Source organism: Nannospalax galili, unplaced genomic scaffold (assembly GCF_000622305.1).
Source record: "Nannospalax galili isolate Female #2095 unplaced genomic scaffold, S.galili_v1.0 scaffold2324, whole genome shotgun sequence".
NCBI classification, from domain to species: Eukaryota; Metazoa; Chordata; class Mammalia; order Rodentia; family Spalacidae; genus Nannospalax; species Nannospalax galili.
In genome coordinates, this window is record NW_008351545.1 from 126,147 (window position 1) to 147,904 (window position 21,758).

Consider the following 21,758-nt stretch of genomic DNA (forward strand, 5'->3'; position numbering starts at 1 on the left):
TTGTCAAAGAGGCTGACTGGCAATGAAGCCAAGGAACTGGGTCCTTCACCTTAGATGGTTATAAATAAAGAGGGATTTTTTTCTCATGAACTGTTGTCCATGGACCGTCATGCTAGTCAGTCGGATCCTGGCCTACCCACTTAAGGTTTTTCACAGGCACCCATATGGAGTTTGAATCTCCTGTAGGGTAGACACAGCCAAAGCCTTGACCCATGGTTAGTCATGGATCTGGGCCTCTCCGTTGCCTGGTGATGGGGTCCTTCCATCTTACCCATACCTCAGGTCTCTGCTCCTGTCATCCCCAATGCTTCTGAAACCGGGATTCCAACTGATTGTTTTGAAAATTAAGAATATTAATAGTGAATAAGGCCATACCCAACTGTTGGTGGGGGCTTATTCCCCCTTTTTGTTTTTGTAATTGAGTTTTTAGGTTTTGATGGTTGTGTTCTACAATGGTTTGACCCTGGGGATTGTAGGGAATTCCTGTATTGTGTTGAATTTCCCAAAGTGAAAAGAAATCTTGTAAATTTTTACTCACAAAACATGGTCCATTATCAGCTTTAATTTGTTGGGGCAATACCAATATAGCAAAGCACTGGAGAAAATAAGACTGAGCATGTTTAGACTTCTCTCCTGTATGAGTGGTAGCCCAACAGGCATGTGAGAATGTGTCGATGGACACAAAAATATACTTAAGCTTTCCAAAAGGAGCATAGTGTGTGACATCCGTTTGCCACAAGGAATTGGGCTTGAGTCCCCTGAGGTTTACCCCTGGCTGTTGCAGAGGCAGTACCTGTACACCGCAAGCCATCTTGTATCACTCCGCATTGCCTTGGGATAAAAGCCTAGGCAATCCTTGGTGCCCCCTAAGATGCTGTAAGAAAATAGGGGCTTCTCTCTCTTTAAGGAGCATACGAGTCTGAATACTGTCAGAAAACAATGGCCATGAGTTCCTTGAATTGAGCTTCTTTTTGGTTTCTCCACATCTACCCAGTCAGTGAAAACATTGTAGGCTTTACTAAGGGCTCCCTGGGCCCAGGGATTTGGCAAGTGCTGCTGCCGATGGGGCTGTAGCACTGGGAGGGGGGGTTCCCTGGCCGCCCATGAAATGAACAGGAGGGGCCCCTCCCTGAGCTATCTTCCCCGAACTGGGCCTTTTCAGCTATCCTGGAGCTGGTCATGGTGCACTGCCAAAGGTGGTTTTCTTTTTCCTTCTCTTTTCTAAATGTGCCCAGCGGCCACCCCGCCCAGCTTTCACGCAAGCTCCTGACCCGTTCCAGCTTTAGTTCAAAGCAGGTGGGGTGGGCGGCTTTTGCCGCCAACCCCATGCGCTCCACTCCACCCCGCCTTCTGCCCGGGAGGCTCTGAAGATGGCCAGGGCACACCCGAGGGGCCGCTTGTTACTTTGGCCACTTTTGGTTTCACTTCTGTTGCATTTCTGCATTCTTCCTCAAACCCTTCCTATGATTCCCATGCCAGGGGTTTCTGAAAGCTTATCAGGAGGTGGCACCGAGGGCTTAGGGCTCTTGGGCACAAGCATGCCTTTAAGGCCGAAATAATAGGGTAGAACTCCAGCTGCGGATCAACCCCCAATTGAACCTCCCTTTGTTGAGCTAGACGTTCCACATGTTCCCATGTATCCCCAGTAAAAACATTAGCCCCAAGTAGCCAGGGAGCCAAATGAATCGCCTCTGCCCAAACCTTTTGAGCTATGGAATCTGAAAAATCCAATCCCCTGCTTTTAAGCATATCCCTCAGCGCTTTAAGCGCAGGGTCCTCAAACATTAATTTTGTTACCCATATTTTGGGTCTTGCTTACCCTGAACTTCCTCCGATTGGCCCCAATCTGTTTTTTCTTCTTTCTTTCTTCTTTTCACCTTCCTTCGAGTGCCACGTTGAGCACCAGTAGCCGGGGGGTTCGAACCAGCAACCCCCCCCCCAGGCAGTGATGATTGGGGATGAGTAAGCACACTGTTCACCAACGCATGCCGCCCCCAGTACCGGGGACACTCAGATGCAACAGGGAGTCTAGTCAAGCAGGGACTCATTTATTGCAGGTGTTACAGAGCTTATAAAGGCACCTGGAACTCCCTCCCCCGCCCAGGGTGTATCTTAAGGATGGTCACGCACTGATCATGCACTCCTCAGCAGTGTGGAAGTATTCTTTAGACTTTCAAAGCAAGCCAGGCAACGCCCCCAATGACTCCCTTTCGGACCTATGCAAGGTGGGGCCTTTAGGTCCCCACAGAGCTGCAAAGATGTGTTTTCATAATTGTAAGCCCAGCTTCTATAAAAGCCTAAAAGATGATTGTGGTGTATGAGTAAAGGTTTGGTTTCACATACGTAGCAGAGATGTTGGGCAAAAGGCAGAGACTCCCTTATTCTATCAACAGATAATAGAGAGCTCCTGGTTATCCGTCATTGCCTGGGTTCGCGAGCTTAGTAAGTCCTTTTAGTCTTTCTGTGACCTATGCAATAATATCTGATACCAGGCATAGTGGCTCACACCTGAAATCTCAGTACTTGGGAAGCTGAGACAGGAGGATTTCCACAAGTGCAAAGTCAGCCTGGGCTACATAGTGAGACTCTGTCTCACTCCCTGCCCCCAGTAATTAATAATTAATTAATAATAATAATTGCCCCACCATTATCAAGGAAAGGTTAGATACTTTTTTTTTCTTTCTAAGATCCATATGCCCATTCTGGAATATTAGTTTGTCTAACCAGGAATTGGCTATTGGTCACCCAGAAATGGGTTGGCAAGGTGGGTGCTATGCAGCCCTTGTAGTGTTACTGATAAGAACTAGGCAGCAAGATCTTTCAAGGCATAATGCAGCTGTTACTTTGGATTTACTATGGCTATTATGAGGCAGAGCAGCTGCGATGACTACAGCAGACCTTGGTCTGCAGTTGTCCCAGTGAAATAAACAGAACTGTACAGCAGACAGCTGGCTCTACAGGGATGGTGTTTTGAGACAAGGTCTCATTCTGTATCTTGTGTCAAAATCCTCCTGACTCAGCCTCGGAGTACTGGGATTACAGGCGTGCACCTCCACATCCGCTTCAGGGGGCGTTACTTCTTAGGCTCTGGCATTTGAAACACAACCTTAATGCTCCTACAAACTCTGGGTTCTTGTTCTGCTGATTCTCTGGTTTAGATTCAGGACCCCTGCAAACTGGGGTCCACGTCCGTTTCCTCAAAGTACGCCACCTGCTGGTAGACTTTTGCATCAACCAGATTGAAGTTCCCCAGAGACAGAGACAGAATCCCAGCTTCTGTCAGTCAGCACGCCTGGGTTCTTTGAAGCCTCTAAGTTTGTTGCAGTTTTCCAGAGCGGCAGAGGAAACTAACAGATTTATGATTTAATATCACACAGTCATTGCTTTGTGTAACACATTGTGGTCAGTGTATTTTTAAAAATAGTTTTGTAAACAGCCAGAGGTACCTACCAAAGAAAATCAGGAAAGTTCTTGAAGTACTAGAGCCTCATAACAACCAGGGTTTGACAGTCTTCTGCAATCTACAATTCTTATCAGCTTCTTCCTTAGCTCAAAGAGTGACAAAAGTCACAGCTGCCCTCTCTGAGGCTCGAACTCAGGACCTTCAGATTATGAGACTGACGCGCTGCCTACTGCGCTAAGAGGGCACTGATAACCCCATTTTGGACACACTCTACAGCACTCCTTCCATTTTATTGCCCCCCGGCCCTCTTAGTCCGGCTAATTCCTGTGTTTCCAGCCTTCTAGGCCTGGGTCACTAGTGCTCCAGGATATTTCCAACTCAGCCAAGGCGCCTACCGCCTGGGTCAAAACTACTGATCTGGTTTCGGATTTCTTAGACGCTTTGAAGTTAGATTCTTTTAAGATAAAAAGTGACAATGCGAGTGTCTAGCCCGCGGCCCTGGCCGCAGGAAGCCACGGACAGCTGCCCATCAAAGTCGTAAACTCGCGGTTCTTGAGCATGAACTTTGGGTGTTAAAGGCTGGGCACCCTGCGTGATTCCTATGTCGTCACATGTCCCTTCAGACATGTCATAAAACCACTTCAGGATTTTACCCTTGATTAGCTATGCACCGCAGTAGCCTTCTTCACCATGCTTTAAACACGGCTTACCGCGAGGACACGTTACACGCAAAACGTAATTATAAGGTCTGTGAAGATTCCCAGCCAGCAAAAACGCAAGCACAGAAAACTGCGGCGCGTAGGAGACGCCCATGTCCCAACCGCGGTACCTGAGTGCCCTCTGCCGGCCTAGAGCTCCGGATGGGCGTGAGACCCGAGCGAGGAGAAAACCCGACCGAAGGGGAGGGCGGGGACGAAGCGGGAAATCGAGGCACGCGGTTTCCTCGTGTGACTTCAGAGCGTGGTTATTTAAAGACTGGGATAATACTTGACACAGCTGTCGGTGAGTCCTGGCAAGGGCACAAGCAAGGACACTGAACTTTGCTGAGTGCGTGTATGAGTCGGAAACTTTTAAACTATTTATTTTTCTAAAAATAAACCTTGTTGTTTTGCTTTTGGGGGGTTGTCTGTTTTGTGTTTTTGAGACAGGGTCTGGCCTACGTAGCCCAAGTTGGCAGCAATCTTCTGGTCTCGGCCTAAGATTAAAATAAAAAATACACATAAACAAATAAATAAATAATAAACAAATAAAAATACTGCTATAAAAAATTTAGGCAAGTTTTGTCTCCATTTTACTTATGATGAGGTAAGCCCCAGGACCTTAATCCCGGTCTCAAGGGCCTGTGCGAAGAGGCCCGCCGAGCCCGGGGCTCTTCTAGAAAGATCCCTGGAGAGAATGGGTGACCGCACCCTGCAGAAACTGATCTGGCGGCGGAACCTTGCAAACCCACCGGGCGAAAAGCAGGTCCTTAGCGTCTGGCCTTTTCCGCTCGCGCTCGGACAAAGACCACCGGGCGGGGCTGGAGCGCAGAGCGTTGCTTTCCGGGCAACTCCGCGTCCGGCTCCCACCGAGGACGTCCTCCTGCGGCGCAGCGTCGGAGCCGCGGAAGTGGCCTCGGGGCTGCAGGACAGGGTGGGAGGTAGAGCTCGTCCGCAGATTCCATAGGTGGTTGGGACACCTACATACAGAATTATTTTTTAAAAGTTATACAAAATAAAACCTCCGCACAAAACATTCTTGTCTCTTTTACATTATTAAGTTCAGTGAACGTCCTATTGACGTGCGGTAGCGTGGCCGAGCGGTCTAAGGCGCTGGATTAAGGCTCCAGTCTCTTCGGGGGCGTGGGTTCGAATCCCACCGCTGCCAGCTTTATGGTAGGACCCACCAAGTGTTTGCCTTCCATCTTAGCGATTGATTTTCTTTTCAAAATACTCACAACGAGTTAAGGAAAGCTCATAATTTGCACTATCTCATGAGGACAGTCCCTTCTAAATGGAAGCCCACTCTACCTACCCGGCCCCTTGGACCCAGTTTCTGAGCAGCCAGGTCCCTGGAGTCTGGAGTTAGCGCCCAGCTGCGTTTTCTCACACACAAGACAGGAGCAGAGCAGTATTTCCTCACCTTTTATACTTTCCAAACTTGTCCTGCCATCTTCTCTTTACATTTGTTGTAGTGATTTCCAAAACGATACAGAGTTCCTTCCTTTCCTCGTGGCTCTATGATGTTCCGTTTTATGTGTATATGTTAATGTAGTCCATCGTACCATGTTACAACAGAGAGAAGGGAAAAAAATACAAGAATCGAAAAGGAACGAGGAAAGAAGGAGTAAAACCAGGAAAGAGAAAAGAAAGGAGGAGGAGAAGGAGGGGGAGGACCCCCCACCCCTAAGTCTCAGCCAGTGACTAGCTCGGAGATCTCCAGATAGGATATTGAAATGAGCCTTCTAGTTTAAAAAGATGAGGTGCAGTAACAAGTTTTTCAGAATGGGTTCCATTCAGAAGCTGGGCCGCTTTGCTTTTGCCCATGGGTTTCTTTGAGCGAACTACACTGTTCTCGGAGCGGAGGCTGAAGCAAAGGGAACCTCCTGAAGGTGTGTACCAGGCCGGCGTGACCTCTAAGGGACCAAATGTCTGCACGAAATTTGTCGGTTTTCTCTGTAGCCTGAACATTTAAATTAATAGCAAGAGTAGATTCACTATTAAGCTTACACCACCAGCAGGCTCTATGGCTTAGTTGGTTAAAGCGCCTGTCTTGTAAACAGGAGATCCTGGGTTCGAATCCCAGTGGGGCCTGGGATCTTTTTTTCTTCTCCCTCACAACTTTGCACCTCTCCAACACCTTCCTTTTCTCTATTCAGCACTGGAGTTCAGCATACTGTAAATCCTGACCCAGTCATTCATAAGCGTTGTGGCAACACAAATCCCTACCTTCAAAACAAAGAAATTGAATTTTTAATTGTGGGAACAATTGGTGCCCCCCATCCCCACATTCTTATCGAGCTTTCACCAGAAGAGTTCTCTGTGGACTTGAATTTATAGAAATTTATAAAATAAGGCAGGATCAGAAGGGTTAATAGAATTAACCAATCAATACCAATCCACAAGATGAGGTGAGAGAAACAGATTTGCCTTTTGGAGGGATAGAAGAATGCTTACAAATCTCTCTCTGCTGATCCTTTCAACACAATAAACTGAATCCAGCTTAAATGACCATTTGGGACCTTTGTAGCTGGAAGCTGAGGCGTCGCTGGGTTAGAACGAAGTGCTAAGCAGGTACACAGAAATCTGAGGGAAATCTTAAAATACTGAGTTAACAAGCGTTGGCCTTAGTTGTTAATTTCATTCATGTGTTTGCTTCATGGACTATTTTAGCTACTGATTAACACAGATATACTGACTGCCTTCAATGCACAAGGCACTGAGGTAAATGCCAGAGCTAGAGCGGTCTTTAAAATAGCTAACTCCTGGTTCTCACGTGTCCACCCCCCTCCCCCCAGCCCCCTCTGGGAGAGTGAGAAAGCTCACAAACAAAAACATAAAATAAATCCCATGTCAGAAAAAGGGGAGAAGGAAGGGTGTGAGAGAGGCGTTAACCAGGCGTTTTCTCTGCCTTTCTAATAAACTAACAGATGTGTTTCACTTTCCTACCTATGGCCTCCATGTTACTCTAGTGACCAGAGGCAACATCTTTTAACAGTCATAGACCCTCAGCTTTGCCCTCCAACGCTGTTAGATGTGCCCCTGATGGTTACCACCTTAATCACTGTGTAATTGTTAGCAAACAACATAAACCCACTGAGCCTCTCTTACATGTTTAAATGGCTGCAGTAAATTGAAGAATAGATACAAAATACTGCTTTTCCACAAAATGTTCTTCAAATAGCCATGCCTGGTTATACAAGCCTGTAACCCCAGCATTTGGTAGGCTGAGGTAGGAGCATTGGGAGTTCACCTCCAGCCTTGACTCTGTAGCTAGTTTGAGGCCAGTTTGAGCTATAAGCCCATCTCAAAAAACAAAAATTCTTTAATGAAGGTCAAAGTTATTAGTGTTTGAACAAAGTGTTCTGAGCCAAGTCTTTAGTTTTTTGAAACAAATTTCAAACTCTTCTCCCACTTTACAATGAAAATTCTAAAATGTAAAACTTTACTGATTTCTAACAAGTAAAATTCTATCATTTTCCTGTTGCTCTGTGAAAAGAAAAAACAAGAACTTTTCAAGAGTCATTAGAGACATAAACTGACAGATAAAATATTTAGGGATGTTAACGTCCAGATCTCACGACCCCCAATGACCACCAAGGAGTCCAGAGTGTATGCAACAGCAAAGAGCCTTTATTTGGGCTTAAGCTTGGGCCCTCAGATTTCACTGTACTGAGAGCCTCGAGCTAGGGTGGGGTTCGCTTTCATATGGAAGTTTCACAGAAGCCCATACACGCCAAACAACCTTTAAAATGATTGGATGGTCCTATGCCCTGAGTACAGGGAAGATTCTTATTGGTAGGGGCTGTCTTTAGGGCACTGGAATGTGCTGACTGTTATCTGTGGGGCCAGAAGTTTCTGTTTTTACCTTATAAGGCTGCTATATGCCCGGGCTTGCTTGATCTATAGCTTTCCGGGATGGGGGTAGTAGCTGAAGATTACAACATGCCTGAAACAGCTAGTCAAAATGGAGTTAGTGCCATCCTAAGCCAAGCAAATTACAGAAGCAGAGAGAAGCAGACGAGTCAGGGTCTCACAGGGAGAACATTAAAATGATAATAGACTCATTCTATTTGAGTTTATAAAATAGGGGAAGGTCAAAATTATATTGCATCATATTCAAATCTTTGTTGTTTGTCACATTGACACTTGTAATACTAAGAAGGGTTAAGTAGCTGGGCCTGGTGGCATATACCTTTAATCCCAGCACTTGGAGAATAGGTGAATCTCTGAGTTTGGGGCCAGTCTACATAGAGAGTTTCAGGTCAGGGTTAGGGAAAAATCAGAGACCAACAGGCAAAGTCACGTGAGGAGAGGAAGTTTAATAATTTTATGTTAGTGGGACTGACCCCACGAATAAAAGGAGTCAGACCCTTGTTCAAGTTTTGGGGTTTTTTATACTCATGTGTGGGGCAATGTAAACAAAAGGCAAAACAGTACATAGGTGACAATTAAGTACAAGGTACACGTGATAATTAAACAAGGTAACATATGGCCACAAAGGTTACAGGAATTTGAAAACTTTGGAAAACAAAGACTTCCATCCTGGACAACCACAGGTGGCAGGATGGGAGATTCCTGCTCACCTCCCCCATACTCATCTCTTAAGCGTTTTCCCTGCTGTAAAGTTCTTAATTACCATCTCATTACAAAAGTTTTCCATTTACATATTATCAGCACATAGTGAGATCCTGTATCAAGAAAAGAGTGAGTTTTGGTTACTTCATTCCTCTTAATGTTTGTTTCCAGGTAGATGTTTGTTTTATTTCATTTCAAAATAAAGCTTGAGGCCAGGTGTGGTGGGCCACACCTTTCATCTGTAGAGTTCAAGGTCAGCCTGGTCTACATAGTGAGTTCCAGGCTAGCTGGGGCTACAGGGAGACCCTGTCTCAAAAAGTCAAACAAACAAACAAACAAAATATTCATTGAGTCCTTCAAGAAAATGCTGTACTTGGGAATTATGTGTGAGTTAACAGACTTATAAAAGATGATTTAAACTGTAAACTCAGTCAAATATACATGGCAGGAGAGGACATAGATCCTAGAGAAAACCCTATCTCTTTCATATCTCAAGACAAATGAAACTTTTTATTATATGCTGAATATCAATCTTTATATTTACAGACAAGCTTCTTTTTGCAACAGATGGAGGCTACACCTGCAACAGATAGACCAGAATTGCACACCTGGTCAGACACAGAGATGCCCGCTACTAGGTGACACAGCTACAGTTGAACCTCTACAACTAAGGCTCATGGATAGAGGAATAAGGGATGGAGAGAAAACTGATGTATCCCTTAGCTCTCACCAGCAAAGCTTCCTTATACAACAGAGTATGATCCACACAGAAGGCCACAACTGGCCAAATTTTAAAGAATAAGAGACTGCAGAGTGTAGGATAGGACTCCTATATGGAACCTCATCCACCCACAGCTCAGGGACCATTGCAGAAGAGGGGGTGAAGATTGTAAGAGTCAGGGCTGGTTCATGAACACAGGGAAACAGAGGCTTCCAGGCTACTGGAAGCTTGCACTTGTGAACTTGTGGCAATGGTGGCATCGAGCACAAGACCCATGTCAACTCAATTAAACAAGGGCTCAAAGGGGAGGAGAGAAATAGGTGGTAGGCCAGCACTAGACTGAGAACTAGCCAAGACTGATTGGGTGAGACCTTACATACAATCACTAGATGGGCTGACAAGACTTGGGTACAAATGCCTGAATGAATAGGACTTAACATGTATGGCGGACTACATGAGGTTCAGTGGGGGGATGGAGGAGGCATGAATAGGGGAGGGGGCCTAAATTTGATTAAGAACTGTTGAATGAAATTACAAAAGCTCAATTACATATATATATGATTTTATATATATATATATATATACATACATACATATATATACATACATATATATATATGATTTAAAATGCCAATGTGATGTAGCCTGTTGCTAAAAAATATTTTCATTACTTTTAAACTTGAAGGATTTTTCTTTTCATTATTTTCCTCCTAGTTTCCCCAAACCATGAATATGTGAAGTTTCTTCTTCTTCTTCTTCTTCTTCTTCTTCTTCTTCTTCTTCTTCTTCTTCTTCTTCTTCTTCTTCTTCTTCTTCTTCAATTTTTTTCCTCCTCCTCCTCCTCCTCCTCCTCTTTTGGTCTTTTTGAGACAGAGTCTCCCTATAGTCCCATCTGGCCTGGAACTGACTATGTAGACCAGGCTGGCCTTGAACTCACAGAGATCCACCTGCCTCTGCCTCCCAAGTGCTGGGATTAAAGGCATTTGCCACCATGTCCAGCTCTTCTTTCTTTTTTTTAAAGACTTTCTAGAAAATGCATTGCTAAAAATTCTCTTCTCCAGGTCTGGAGAGACGACTCAACAGTTAAGAACACTGGCTGCTTTTGCAAAGATTTAGGTTTGTTTACCAGCACCAACATGGTGACTAATAAATTTGTTAACTTGAGTTCCAGGGGATCCAATGTCCTCTTCTTGTCTCCACCGGCATTGCACCCATGTGAGGCACTTAACATTATGCAGGCAAAACACTTATACACATAAATACAAAAACATAAATTTTAACATCTCTAAATTCTATTATGCTATGTACAAAAAATTGATGTATAGCTATGGTTTCAGGAGATGAAATGTATGCTTTATGATGCCTGTTAGATATTTGGATATGCAGAAATACCTGGAGATCTCCTTAAAAAGTAGGATTATGGTTCTGTCTTTTTTTTTTTCAAATAAAAAAATTTATTGAGAATTTCATACAGGGATATAAGCATATAAGGTGTTTTGATCAAATCCAGGCCCTCCCCTCCAACTCCTCCATATCTCCCCATCACTTTTTTCTGACAACTTTCATGTACTCTTTCTTCTTCTTTGATTGATTGATTTACTTTTACCTCCCTCTGAAGAGGTAACCCTAATATCTTTTAGGGATTAGATAAGAGCTTCCAAATACTTTTGACATTTTTGGCCTTTGGAACAGAGTATGTTGCTAAGAGGCCCAAAGACATTTTCACTTTTAGCCAAGAAACTGGCTACATTTCTCTGGGGTCTTTTTACCCTAACTGCCTAGCCAGTTCCTACCTCCTATTCTTATCACATGATCCTCTGAAAAGGTTACCCAGCTTGCAGATACGGAATCGGGATGCAGACCACTCTGGCTTCTTCCATTCTGAACAGTGATGCAGAGTGAAGGAATTGGGTGAAGAAAAAAGTCAGAACTGGGCAAATTTCAAATGTTCATATTGAGAGTCCATTGGAATTTCTTGTTGAGAGCTTCCAAAATCATCCCTCTATTGGGTTCCTCCTCATTTTTCTTTTGTCTGCCAAGGCTGGACTCGAGAGTGATGGACTCAGGATTTTTTTTCAGGCACTTTGATAGCTGTTGGAGTGGCTAGAATCAGTGTCAGTTCCCCTACAAAGGCCTTACCATGTGGAAACAGGATCCAGGCACTCTCAGGTGGTCCCCTGAGTTCTCAGCCCCTATGTCAGAGGGAGTCCAGAACAGGCACTCTCATGTTTCTGTCTTAATTGATTCTTTTTTGTTTTTCATTTGTTTGAGGTAGGGTCTCACTATGTAGCCCCAACTGGCCTGGAACTTGCACTGTAGACCATCCTAGGCTGGCCTTAATCTTACAGAGATCCTCCTACCTCTGTCTCCTAAGTGCTAAGATTATTGGCCTGCACTACCACACCTGCCTAGATTTCTGGATCTTAAACTACTATGAAAACAGTGAATCTGGCCAAGCATGGTGGTGTACACTTGCAACCCAGCTCACAGGAGGTTCAAGGACAGCCTGGGCTACATAGCAAAACCTTGCCATGTGCACACAAATAATAGTGCATCTAATTATCAAATTATTTTTAAAATTAAAAAGCAATGAAAAAATGTCAGATGACTGTCACAAACAAAGGATCCTTGAGATTTAGCTCAGTGGTAGAATGCTTGTTTAGTGTACTGAAGTGCTGGGTTGATCCCTAACACTGAACAAAACCTCGTGGCAAAGCATAATGTAACAGATTGTGGCTGAATATAATCACACCATACACTGTCTTCACTCTATCCAGGCAATGAAGGAATGGCTTTGGAACTGTTTTCTTCTGTGCTTATAATGATGTCAAACAAAAGGACTTAATAAACCTTATTTAGAGAACTGCACATGGCAACTCCAACTCTTGAGGACCTACTAAAAGTCAAGAACTGTTTACCTCAAAGTGTCTCACAAACTGCAACCTGTTGATAAAGTAACCAAATAATCCTTGGGAGTATAATAGGGCACCTTCTTGACCATAGATAAGCCATGTTTATGCTGACCCTGGTCTCTGAAATTATCAGGCAGTTGGCCCAGGGTATGGGAACACATGTCAGTTAGACCCATGTCTTGGAAACAGGTCAGAGTGTCCTGGAGTACACCTGCTAACTTCAGATTTATGGTCTCTGTAGGTTATGCTTGGCTTGCTTCTGCAAAATAGTAATTGTTGCTTAATGTAATAGAAATTGTTAAGGGGCCTCTCCACCTGTAAGCCTGTGGGCTTAAACTTTTCATCCATGGTTATGGTTTCTCTGTATAAAAGCTTACCCTAGAGATGGCTCAGTGCTATTCACTTAGGTCCCGACACCCTTGTGTAGTAGCCCTGGCCAGTAATGACTTTCTTTTGGTAAAACTTTGTCTGAGTGGTCGTCTCTGGTGAAGCACCTCATAACAGGAGCAAATGGTTTTCTCATATAGTACCTTGCAGGAGGCCACCCCACAATGTGACTCGGTTCCGACCCGTGGAAACTGCCACGAAGTACCTGGATTGGGGAGTGGGGATGTGGATGAGGCAAGCGACAAGAGAAATGGAGACAAGACAGGGCTCTGATCAAGTCTCATTTATTGAAGCACAAGCATGAGTTTAAATAGAGAATGAGAACAAAGAAGTGAATAGTGAGTAATCATATCAATCAGAACACAGGGACCCTGACGCACTCTGAACACAGGGGCACTGACGTACTCTAAGGGAGGAATCTACTGATTAATGGAGAACAAGGCTATTTACTGGAAAAGAGAACAAGGCTGTGGGCCAAGGTTGCGGGCCCTGGCTGCAAGCCAAGGTTTTGGGCCAAGGCTGTTTGGCCCCGGCTGCGAGCCAAGGTTGTGGCCTGAATGGAGAGGTCACCAAACTCAGGTCTGCCAGCAGTTTTGAGAAATGGCTGAGCTTCAGGCTCCCAACAGGTCCCCCTTTTTTACTTTATAGAGTTTTAGGGATCGAAGGTTGCATTACCCTTAGGGAACTGCGCCTGTCTTAGGTTGGAGTATCCTTCCCCAAGGGCTTACCCATCATTGGATAAGGTAGTAGCATTAGACTACCCTCCTGTCTTAGGTTGCCAACAAGGGGGGATTCTCACGTACCCATCTTTGACTGTCCAGTTCATCTCTCAAGGGGGATGGCTAGTAGTGCCATCTAGCAACATGTCCCTATCAACTCATGATCCATATGATCAAGGCGATGGTAATGGACCTGTATGGGTTTAGCCACATGGAGAACCTCTATTTGCTGCTTAATAAAGACCAACAGCTGTTTCACTAACAATGGCCCTAGTGTAAGAAGAAGTAGGAGGATAATGAGGGATGGAATCATGGAGGGAATCCAAGAAAGGAAAGGGGAATCCAGCCATCTAGAAGGACTTTGATAAAAATTATGCAGCTTGTAGCTGATGGTCTGCAGGGTCTGTATATTTTGCTCCACCAATCCTGATTCGTTGACATAGAAACAGCATTCCTCCTGTAGGAAAAGACAAGTTCCCCCCTTTTCAGGAGTAATAAGATCAAGGGCTCTACGGTTTTGAAGGGCAACTTGTGCCAAGGAAGTTAGCTGGCGTTGCAAGGACGCAAGGCTACTGGCTGTGGATTCTATGACTTGTTGTAATTGGGAATTGAATTCCTTTGCAGTATAGAGAGTATGTCCTAAGGCCCCTGCAGAAAGGCTGGCAGAGATGGTAAATCCTATCCCGATTGCAAAAGGAATGAACACTCCTCTCTTAATGTGTGGGCGGAGTAGCCAGGCGAACTCCTCTGGCGAATACATGTTTAGTTGGGGTACAATAGTAATTAATACACAGGGTCCTGGAGAGGAAGTAGTGATCTGTTGATACAAGGATCCATTGCACCAGAAAGACACTAGAGGGGGAGCATAAAGAGGTGAACTGACAAAGCGATTACTATGACATACAAAGGAGGGGGAAATGTAGGTAGTAGTGATATAACAGAGGGAAATATTTTGAGCAGGATTACGAAGCAATGGAATTGACGACATGGGGGGAGAAGGTGCAGTGCCAGCGGTATCAGTACTGAGTGCAAAGGGATTGTTAACAGGGACAGCGGTCAATAAAGGCTGAACCAAAGAGGCACATAACAAACATGATGAAGTATTGATATTAGAAAGATTCATCAATTGTAGAGCAAAATTTAAATAATTGGGCCAAAGGGCAAGATTGAAGGTGGAGTTTGACTGTATGGCAGACTGAAGCTTAGTCTCACTCATGATAATAACCTGTCTTACTTGTTTATCAATGGTAGCAGGGACCAGCTGGCGGGAAATATTTAAAAACCCCGCCGGGAGTAAAGCAAACCCATTATTTTCAAAAACTCTTCCTCAAACTCCCTTCTGTCACCTGTCATCCCAAGGGTCATTTACACGAATTATGAATTGACCCTTATCATTACTTTCTATAAGGCACCTGCGTCTATTATAAGTGAAACATATATTAGATCTCGATTTAGAGGATAAAATAGACGGAGCGAATGGAATGATGACGGTTGTTTGACAACCCTTCACTGGGCAGCGGATGGTGCCGATGATTTGCATGTTGTCATCAGAGTATGTTTTTCCCTCTTTAACTTGGAATTCCCACTGTAACACCATCTGCGACCAAACGGGACCAATCAAGAGGAGCAGGATGCAGCAAGTGGAGGCCATTGCAGTCTGAAAGGAAACAGAGAGAAAGGAAAAACATTTCTCAGGGAGCCTCATTCTCCGTGAAACATTGATTAGCATTTATCTGCTTTACTAAGCGTTCAGGCAGCCAGCGGGCTGCATCATGTTGCTGTGAGTAAATGCAGACAGATCCTCTGCCCCATATTAATACTGGATCCGGGCCATGCCACGAATTATCCAGGGGGTCCTTCCATTTGACCATGGCATACTGTCTTTTTGATTCTGGGTTCCAAAAGTGATCTGCAGCCGACTTACCATGAGCATCTAAATTTAGAAAATTTAAAATAAAGAGTACATGATTTAATAAATTCCTGGGGGATCCCCTGATGGGATACCACGCCTCCTTTTTTACTTTATGGATAGTATTCTTTAAGTAGGTGAGCTCTTTCAACAATACCTTGGCCCTGTGGGTTATAAGGGATTCCCGTCGTATGTTTTATTTGTAAAGTGTTGCAGAAATTATGAAAAGCTTGAGATACATATCCAGGACCATTATCCATTTTAATATGTTTTGGGGTACCCATTATAGAAAAGCAGTGGAGCAAATGAGCAATAACATGTTTAGTAGCTTCCCCTTTTTGTAAGGAAGCGCAGAGAAATCCACTGAAAGTATCAATGCAAACATGAATATATTTAAATTTGCCAAATTCATTATAATGAGATACATCCATTTGCCAAAGCATGTTAGGAACAAGTCCTCTCGGATTGACTCCTAGATGGGGAACAGGAAGGAAAGTGACACAAGTCTTACATACTTTAACTATTTGTCTAGCTTGTTCTCTGGTGAGTTTAAACATTAATCGTAAGGAAGCCACATTAAGATGATGCAACTCATGAGCCTGTTGAGCTTGAGTAATATCAGAAGGAGTAGCAATAGCAACAAGCCTAGTGGCTGTATGGCAACCTGATTGTCAGCTGTTAAAGGCCCAGGAAGATTAGAGTGTGCTCGAATGTGTCCTAAAACGAATGGGGCTGCCCTCTGGTGGATGAGGTGCTGGCACTGACGAAAAAGATCTGCAGCTTCAGAAATATGTGCAATTATAGGAACAGTTTCTAAAAGAGGTACAGCACGAGCTATATATGCACTATCAGTATATATAAAGAGGTGTATCAGGGAACATAGAGAAAACTGATATAATGGCAGATAGTTCCACTAGTTGCACAGAAGTCTTATCAGTTTGAAACTGCACAACCTGATGGTTCCAAGTATAGGCTGCCATCCCATTAGAGGAACCATCTGTAAAAACCAACAAAGCAGTAGGTAAAGGTTGATGGCTAGTAATGTGTGGAAAGATGAAGGTATGCAAATTACAAAATTGAATGAGCTTATCAGGTGGGTAGTGGTTATCCAAAACCCCCAAGAAAGCAGCACAAGCTATTAGCCAAGTTTCTGAGTTCTGAAGTAGCCAGTTAATATGATCTTTAGTATAAGGCTGTACAATATGAAGAGGGTCCACACCAAAATATTTACGACTGTGGTTCTGACCAATAATCATTAAATCAGCTACTGCATCATAATATGGAAGAAATACCCTTTTTGGGGAGGCAGGTGAATGTACCCACATAATAGGATGATTGGGCTTCTTCCAAAGAAGACCTGTAGGTGATAATTGAGTATTAAAAATCATGAGCCATAAAGGCTTGCAATAATCTATATTGGTAACAAATTGATTAGCAATTGCTTCCTCAACTCTATGTATGGTGACTCTGGCCTCCTCAGTAAGCATTCTGGGTGAGGCTGGATTCATCTCCTTTCATCCCCTTTAAGGATGTCAAAGAGGGGCTTTAAATCACCAGTGGTCAATTTTAAATAAGGACGTAGCCAATTAATATCACCTAATAGTTTTTGGAAATCATTTAAGGTTTGCAGTTTATCTAGTCTAAGGATAGCTTTCTGATTGGTTATTTTTCATCCATCAATCTGAAAACCTAAATAAGAATAAGGATCCTGCATTTGCACCTTTTCAGGAGCAATTTGTAAGCCTGCATCCAATAAATCAGATTTTAATTGAGCATAACATTGCAACACCGCTTCCCCTGATGCACCTGTTATCAAAATATCATCCATATAATGAATTATATACATGGATGGCCAAATATTTCTAGTATTTTGAAGAGCTATGGCTACAAACTTCTGACAAAGGGTAGGGCTATTGGCCATTCCTTGAGGCAAAACTTTCCACTGATATCTCTTCATAGGCTCTCTAAAATTAATAGAAGGAAGACTAAAAGCAAAGCATTTGCGATCCTCAGGACATAAGGGAATAGTGAAAAAACAGTCCTTAATATCTACTATTATCTTAAAATATCCTTGTGGTATGGCAACTGGCGAAGGCAAACCTGGCTGTAAATCTCCCATAAGGACCATAGTAGCATTGACTGCTCTTAAGTCTTGCAATAATCTCCATTTTCCTGACCTCTTTTTAATAACAAATATGGGTATATTCCACGGAGAACAAGTCTCCTCAATGCGCCCTGCCTCAAGTTGTTCCTGCACCAAATGAATGGCTGCTGCCAACTTCTCTGCTGTAAGCGGCCATTGAGCTACCCAAACCAGATCATCCAATCACCAGGTTATACGATCCACACAGTTTGAGGGTGCAGGATTGTCAATGACCGCCATCATAAATTTCCCAAGCCTCGATTATCATTTTGGCCTTGGATTGGTATTGGAAATAATCCTCCATCCTCTTTTTCCTAATCCCCTGCCAGGGTTATAGCCCTGAGCAAGCATCTGTGCAGTAACAGCATCGTTTGGACTACACATCACAATACTCATTTGTGAAAGCAGATCTCTTCCCCATAAGTTTACTGGTGAATAAGGAACTACAAAAGGCTTAATCAAACCAGAATTATTCATCGAATCCTTCCAAATGAGAAATTTTGAACTCTGTTTTGGGTTATGGCTCTGTCCTATACCTTTTAAATTAGTCAAAGTCTCAACTGTGGGCCAGGCTGTAGGCCAGGCCTCAGCAGAAATAATAGTAACATCAGCTCCAGTATCAATGAGACCATCAAATTTCTTTCCATCAAGCCATAAAGTTAATGTAGGTTTTTTTGTGAGTAATGGCCTGAACCCAATAAGCATCAGATGAACTGAAATTTTTATTTCCTCTACTTTTACCTTGAACAGGATGACTGGATTTAACCAGAGGTATTAAAACTATTTGAGCAAAATGCTCCCCCTGTGGAATAGTGACTATATTGCCAACAGCTCGGGCTATGATTCTTATTTCCCCTGTATAATCTGCATCAATTATCCCAGGCACAACAGATAGGCCTTTTAGGGTGGCACTACCTTGCCCTAATATCAGCCCGCAAGTATTGTTGGGGAGAGGTCCATAAATTCCAGTCCCTATAGTCTGAATTCCCATCTCTGGAGTCAATACTGTGTAGGAGGAGGAACGGAGGTCCAGTCCTGCGCTCCCTGGGGTTGCTCTGTTGAGGTCTGAAATGTATTGTTGCTGTTGGCGGGAATGAAATTGACTGCCCCAAATGCTTGTTTCAGGACCTGGGGCTGGCCCCTCCACCAGTTTCCCTGACAAGGAGATAAAGGTCTCCCCTCAATATCAGTCTTAGACCTACAATCACTGAGCCAATGCCTTCCCCTTCTACACCTGGGACATATTCTAGGAGCCTTTTTATCGTCAGTCTTTTGCTGATCATCATCTGCCTTGCATTCCCAGGCAAAGTGCCCATTCTTACCACATTTAAAACACCCCTTACTCTTAGCCTTATACCTATCAGCCAGAAAATCCTTTACAGTTTGTCCATTAAAAGCCACTGCCATGGCAAGCCCCTGTTGATAAGACGGACCTATGTCTGCACACAGACGAATATAACCAGTCAAATCCGTCTTTTTCCTGTAGGGTCTAATGGCTTCCTGGCAGGCAGGATTAGCATTTTCATACGCCAACTGTTTCACACACTCTAGTCCTGCATCAACATTTCCAAATATTCTTCCTGCTGTGGTCATTAACCGATGAACAAAATCTGCAAATGGCTCATCAGACCCCTGTTTGACTGAAGTGAGAGAAGTTCCCAGGTCCCCTTTAACTGGAAGTTTTCTCCATGCTTTAGTGACAGCAACTCGAATTTGTGCAAAAAGACCCGCATCGTATTGCATCTGTCATTCATTAGTCCCATACTGACCTTTGCCTACTAACATATCAAAATCCCATCCATTTCCAGTTTGTTGATTTCTTCTAGCTGTGTCCTTACAGTTGTCAAAATACTCTGATTTCCATAACAAATAATCACCCCCACTAAGGACTGCCTTTACCAATGTATTCCAATCAATAGGAGTTAGCCATTTCTCAGCCTCACCTTCTAAGATAGCCAAGGTATATGGAGCTGTACCTCCATACTGCGACACAGCAGTCTTTAATTCTTTGACTAGTAGAAACTCAAGTACTGTATGATGTCGCCATGCCTGCCTCTGTTTCTGTCACTGTTTCTGTTACAGGAAAAGCCTCCATATGGGAGGAAAGTCTATCAGGTTCATTAAGATTTTCTTTATATGAGTGAAGGCTGGGCCCCCTGGGGGCTGGGCAAGCTCTTTCTCTATCTGCAACAGCCTCGCTACCTCTACCTATTCTAAGCTTTTGTAATTTAAGCATTAGTGCCTGACGCATCTCTTCTTGCTTAATTTGTTTGAGTATCAGTGACTGATGTATTTCCTCCAACTTAATTTGTTCCTGCAACTGTTCTATTTGCTCCCTCGATTCTGATTTAGGATCTATCACCACCATGACAGTTGGAGCAGGCAGTATACTATAAGAAGGAGGGGGGCCACCCTTGCCTCTTGTGGCCATTTGGTGGTCCATCCTCAGTTTTACAAATCAACCCCTCCCTCACAGCCTCTGCGCCATCTGTTTCTAAGGTTGGACAGGCAGTTTCTCTTAAAAGAGCTTCTGGTAAAAGAGGATAAATATGAATATGTTCTTTTTTAAACTTTTGGGAATCCTCTTGATCTCCCTTCCCTGAACTGACTCTGAGGGCTCCTTCTTTAAGATTTTGGAAGAACTCTCATCTTCACTATCAAGAGAAAGTAAGTCAGGAGGCTCCGGAGGCTCATCCTTAGGAGTCTCTTTCAACTCTGACTTAGAACTATTTTTAAAAATCTCTTCAGCCCGGGCAATCGCTGCCAATACTGGTTCATGTTCATCTCTCCTATCTATTAATTCTTTTATTAAATTCCAATAAGAAAAAGCAGTAACCAGGACCTTTCCAGGTCCAAACACTGTATAAAAATCTTGTAATGCATCTCCCACTCTTCTCCATCTTTTTATATCTATGACCCCCTCTTGGGGAAACCAGGAACAAATGTCCTTTACAAAATCAAAGAAATGAAATAAATCCTCAGTTTTAACCTTTACTCCTCTTGCCTGTAGAACTTCTCTTAACTGTATCGCATAAATCTGATGCTGACTTAATTCTTGCCCCATGATTGAATGACCAACTTACCTTCAGCTCGGTTGCGGCAGGCTCCCATGACGTCTCTGAATTATTTGAGCGGGTGCGCACCCCTTTTTCCTCCGTCATGTCCCTCACGTTGTCCCCAGTATCCAGGCCCCATGTTGGGCACCAATATGACTCGGTTCCGACCTGCGGAAACTGCCATGAAGTACCTGGATTGGGGAGTGGGGATGTGGATGAGGCAAGTGACAAGAGAAATGGAGACAAGACAGGGCTCTGATCAAGTCTCATTTATTGAAGCACAAGCATGAGTTTAAATAGAGAATGAGAACAAAGAAGTGAATAGTGAGTAATCATATCAATCAGAACACAGGGACCCCGACGCACTCTGAACACAGGGGCCCTGACGTACTCTAAGGGAGGAATCAACTGATTAATGGAGAACAAGGCTATTTACTGGAAAAGAGAACAAGGCCGTGGGCCAAGGTTGTGGGCCCTGGCTGCAAGCCAAGGTTTTGGGCCAAGGTTGTTAGTCCCGGCTGTGAGCCAAGGTTTTGGGCCAAGGCTCTTTGGCCCTGGCTGCGAGCCAAGGTTGTGGCCTGAATGGAGAGGTCACCAAACTCAGGTCTGCCAGCAGCCCCGAGAAATGGCTGAGCCTCAGGCTCCCAACAGTACCTGTTGCAGAGATTCTCCTATCTGAATATCAGAATGGAATACAGACTACCTAAAAGAATCTATATGTACTACACATTATGACACAACTTCATAGAAAAGAGTAGAGGGATAAGATGCTGACCTGAGAAATTTTAGAAATTACACTCTGCAAAACTAAAGACAAAAGAACTTGTTCATAGACCTGCACTCTAATGATAATGTTTATAAGGGGGTTCCAGATGACTGGTTCTGAAAATACTACATATGGGTGCCAGAATTGACCAACTAGGTAAGTGTATCATTGTGTGAACTGGGCTTACCATTGTTGGAATGGAAGGTTACAAGACAAGCAAAGGAGGAGGGCTAGACTAATCCATATGCCAATGGATTAGAGCTGAAGATTTCAATATTTCACACTTAGTACAGAGGTACAGGTATATTCCTCCTCTGACAAGGAAGCTTACTCTGATAAGCCCATTCATTTTAAGTTGTAAATATTATGTTTCTTGACTATCACATGGACAAAAAAATCTATTTTGACAATATAGTCTGTTTAGACTTTGGAGTAATATACATTCCTTTTCTCTTCATCTTTGTTT

At 43.7% G+C, this 21,758-nt stretch overlaps 1 protein-coding gene and 3 non-coding genes across 5 annotated transcripts; 2 read left to right on the top strand and 2 right to left on the bottom strand.

Moving 5' to 3' along the window:
• Positions 1-3,574: 3,574 nt before the first annotated feature.
• On the bottom strand, positions 3,575-3,647 carry Trnam-cau. The gene has a single exon. It is a non-coding gene; the product is annotated as a tRNA-Met (tRNA).
• A 1,540-nt stretch (positions 3,648-5,187) lies between these two features.
• Positions 5,188-5,269, top strand: Trnal-aag. The gene has a single exon. It is a non-coding gene; the product is annotated as a tRNA-Leu (tRNA).
• An 852-nt stretch (positions 5,270-6,121) lies between these two features.
• Positions 6,122-6,195, top strand: Trnat-ugu. The gene has a single exon. It is a non-coding gene; the product is annotated as a tRNA-Thr (tRNA).
• A 7,278-nt stretch (positions 6,196-13,473) lies between these two features.
• LOC115066850 (endogenous retrovirus group FC1 Env polyprotein-like) lies at positions 13,474-21,023 on the bottom strand. Of its 2 annotated transcripts, none has more exons than XM_029553745.1 (2): positions 20,554-21,023; positions 13,474-15,075 (listed from the first exon to the last, which is right to left on the bottom strand). In XM_029553745.1, exons 1-2 carry the CDS (start codon positions 20,794-20,796, stop codon positions 14,761-14,763), a joined length of 558 nt encoding a protein of 185 aa, XP_029409605.1. In that variant the 5' UTR covers positions 20,797-21,023; the 3' UTR covers positions 13,474-14,760. The 2 variants fall into 2 exon arrangements, with proteins under 2 accessions (XP_029409605.1, XP_029409604.1); XM_029553744.1 differs by having other exon boundaries at positions 20,554-20,772.
• Positions 21,024-21,758: the final 735 nt, after the last annotated feature.

What these genes read in the sequence shown, in the direction of transcription:
- LOC115066850 (XM_029553744.1), bottom strand. Translation starts at nt 14,634, where the DNA reads ATGAGTGAGACTAAGCTTCAGTCTGCCATACAGTCAAACTCCACCTTC.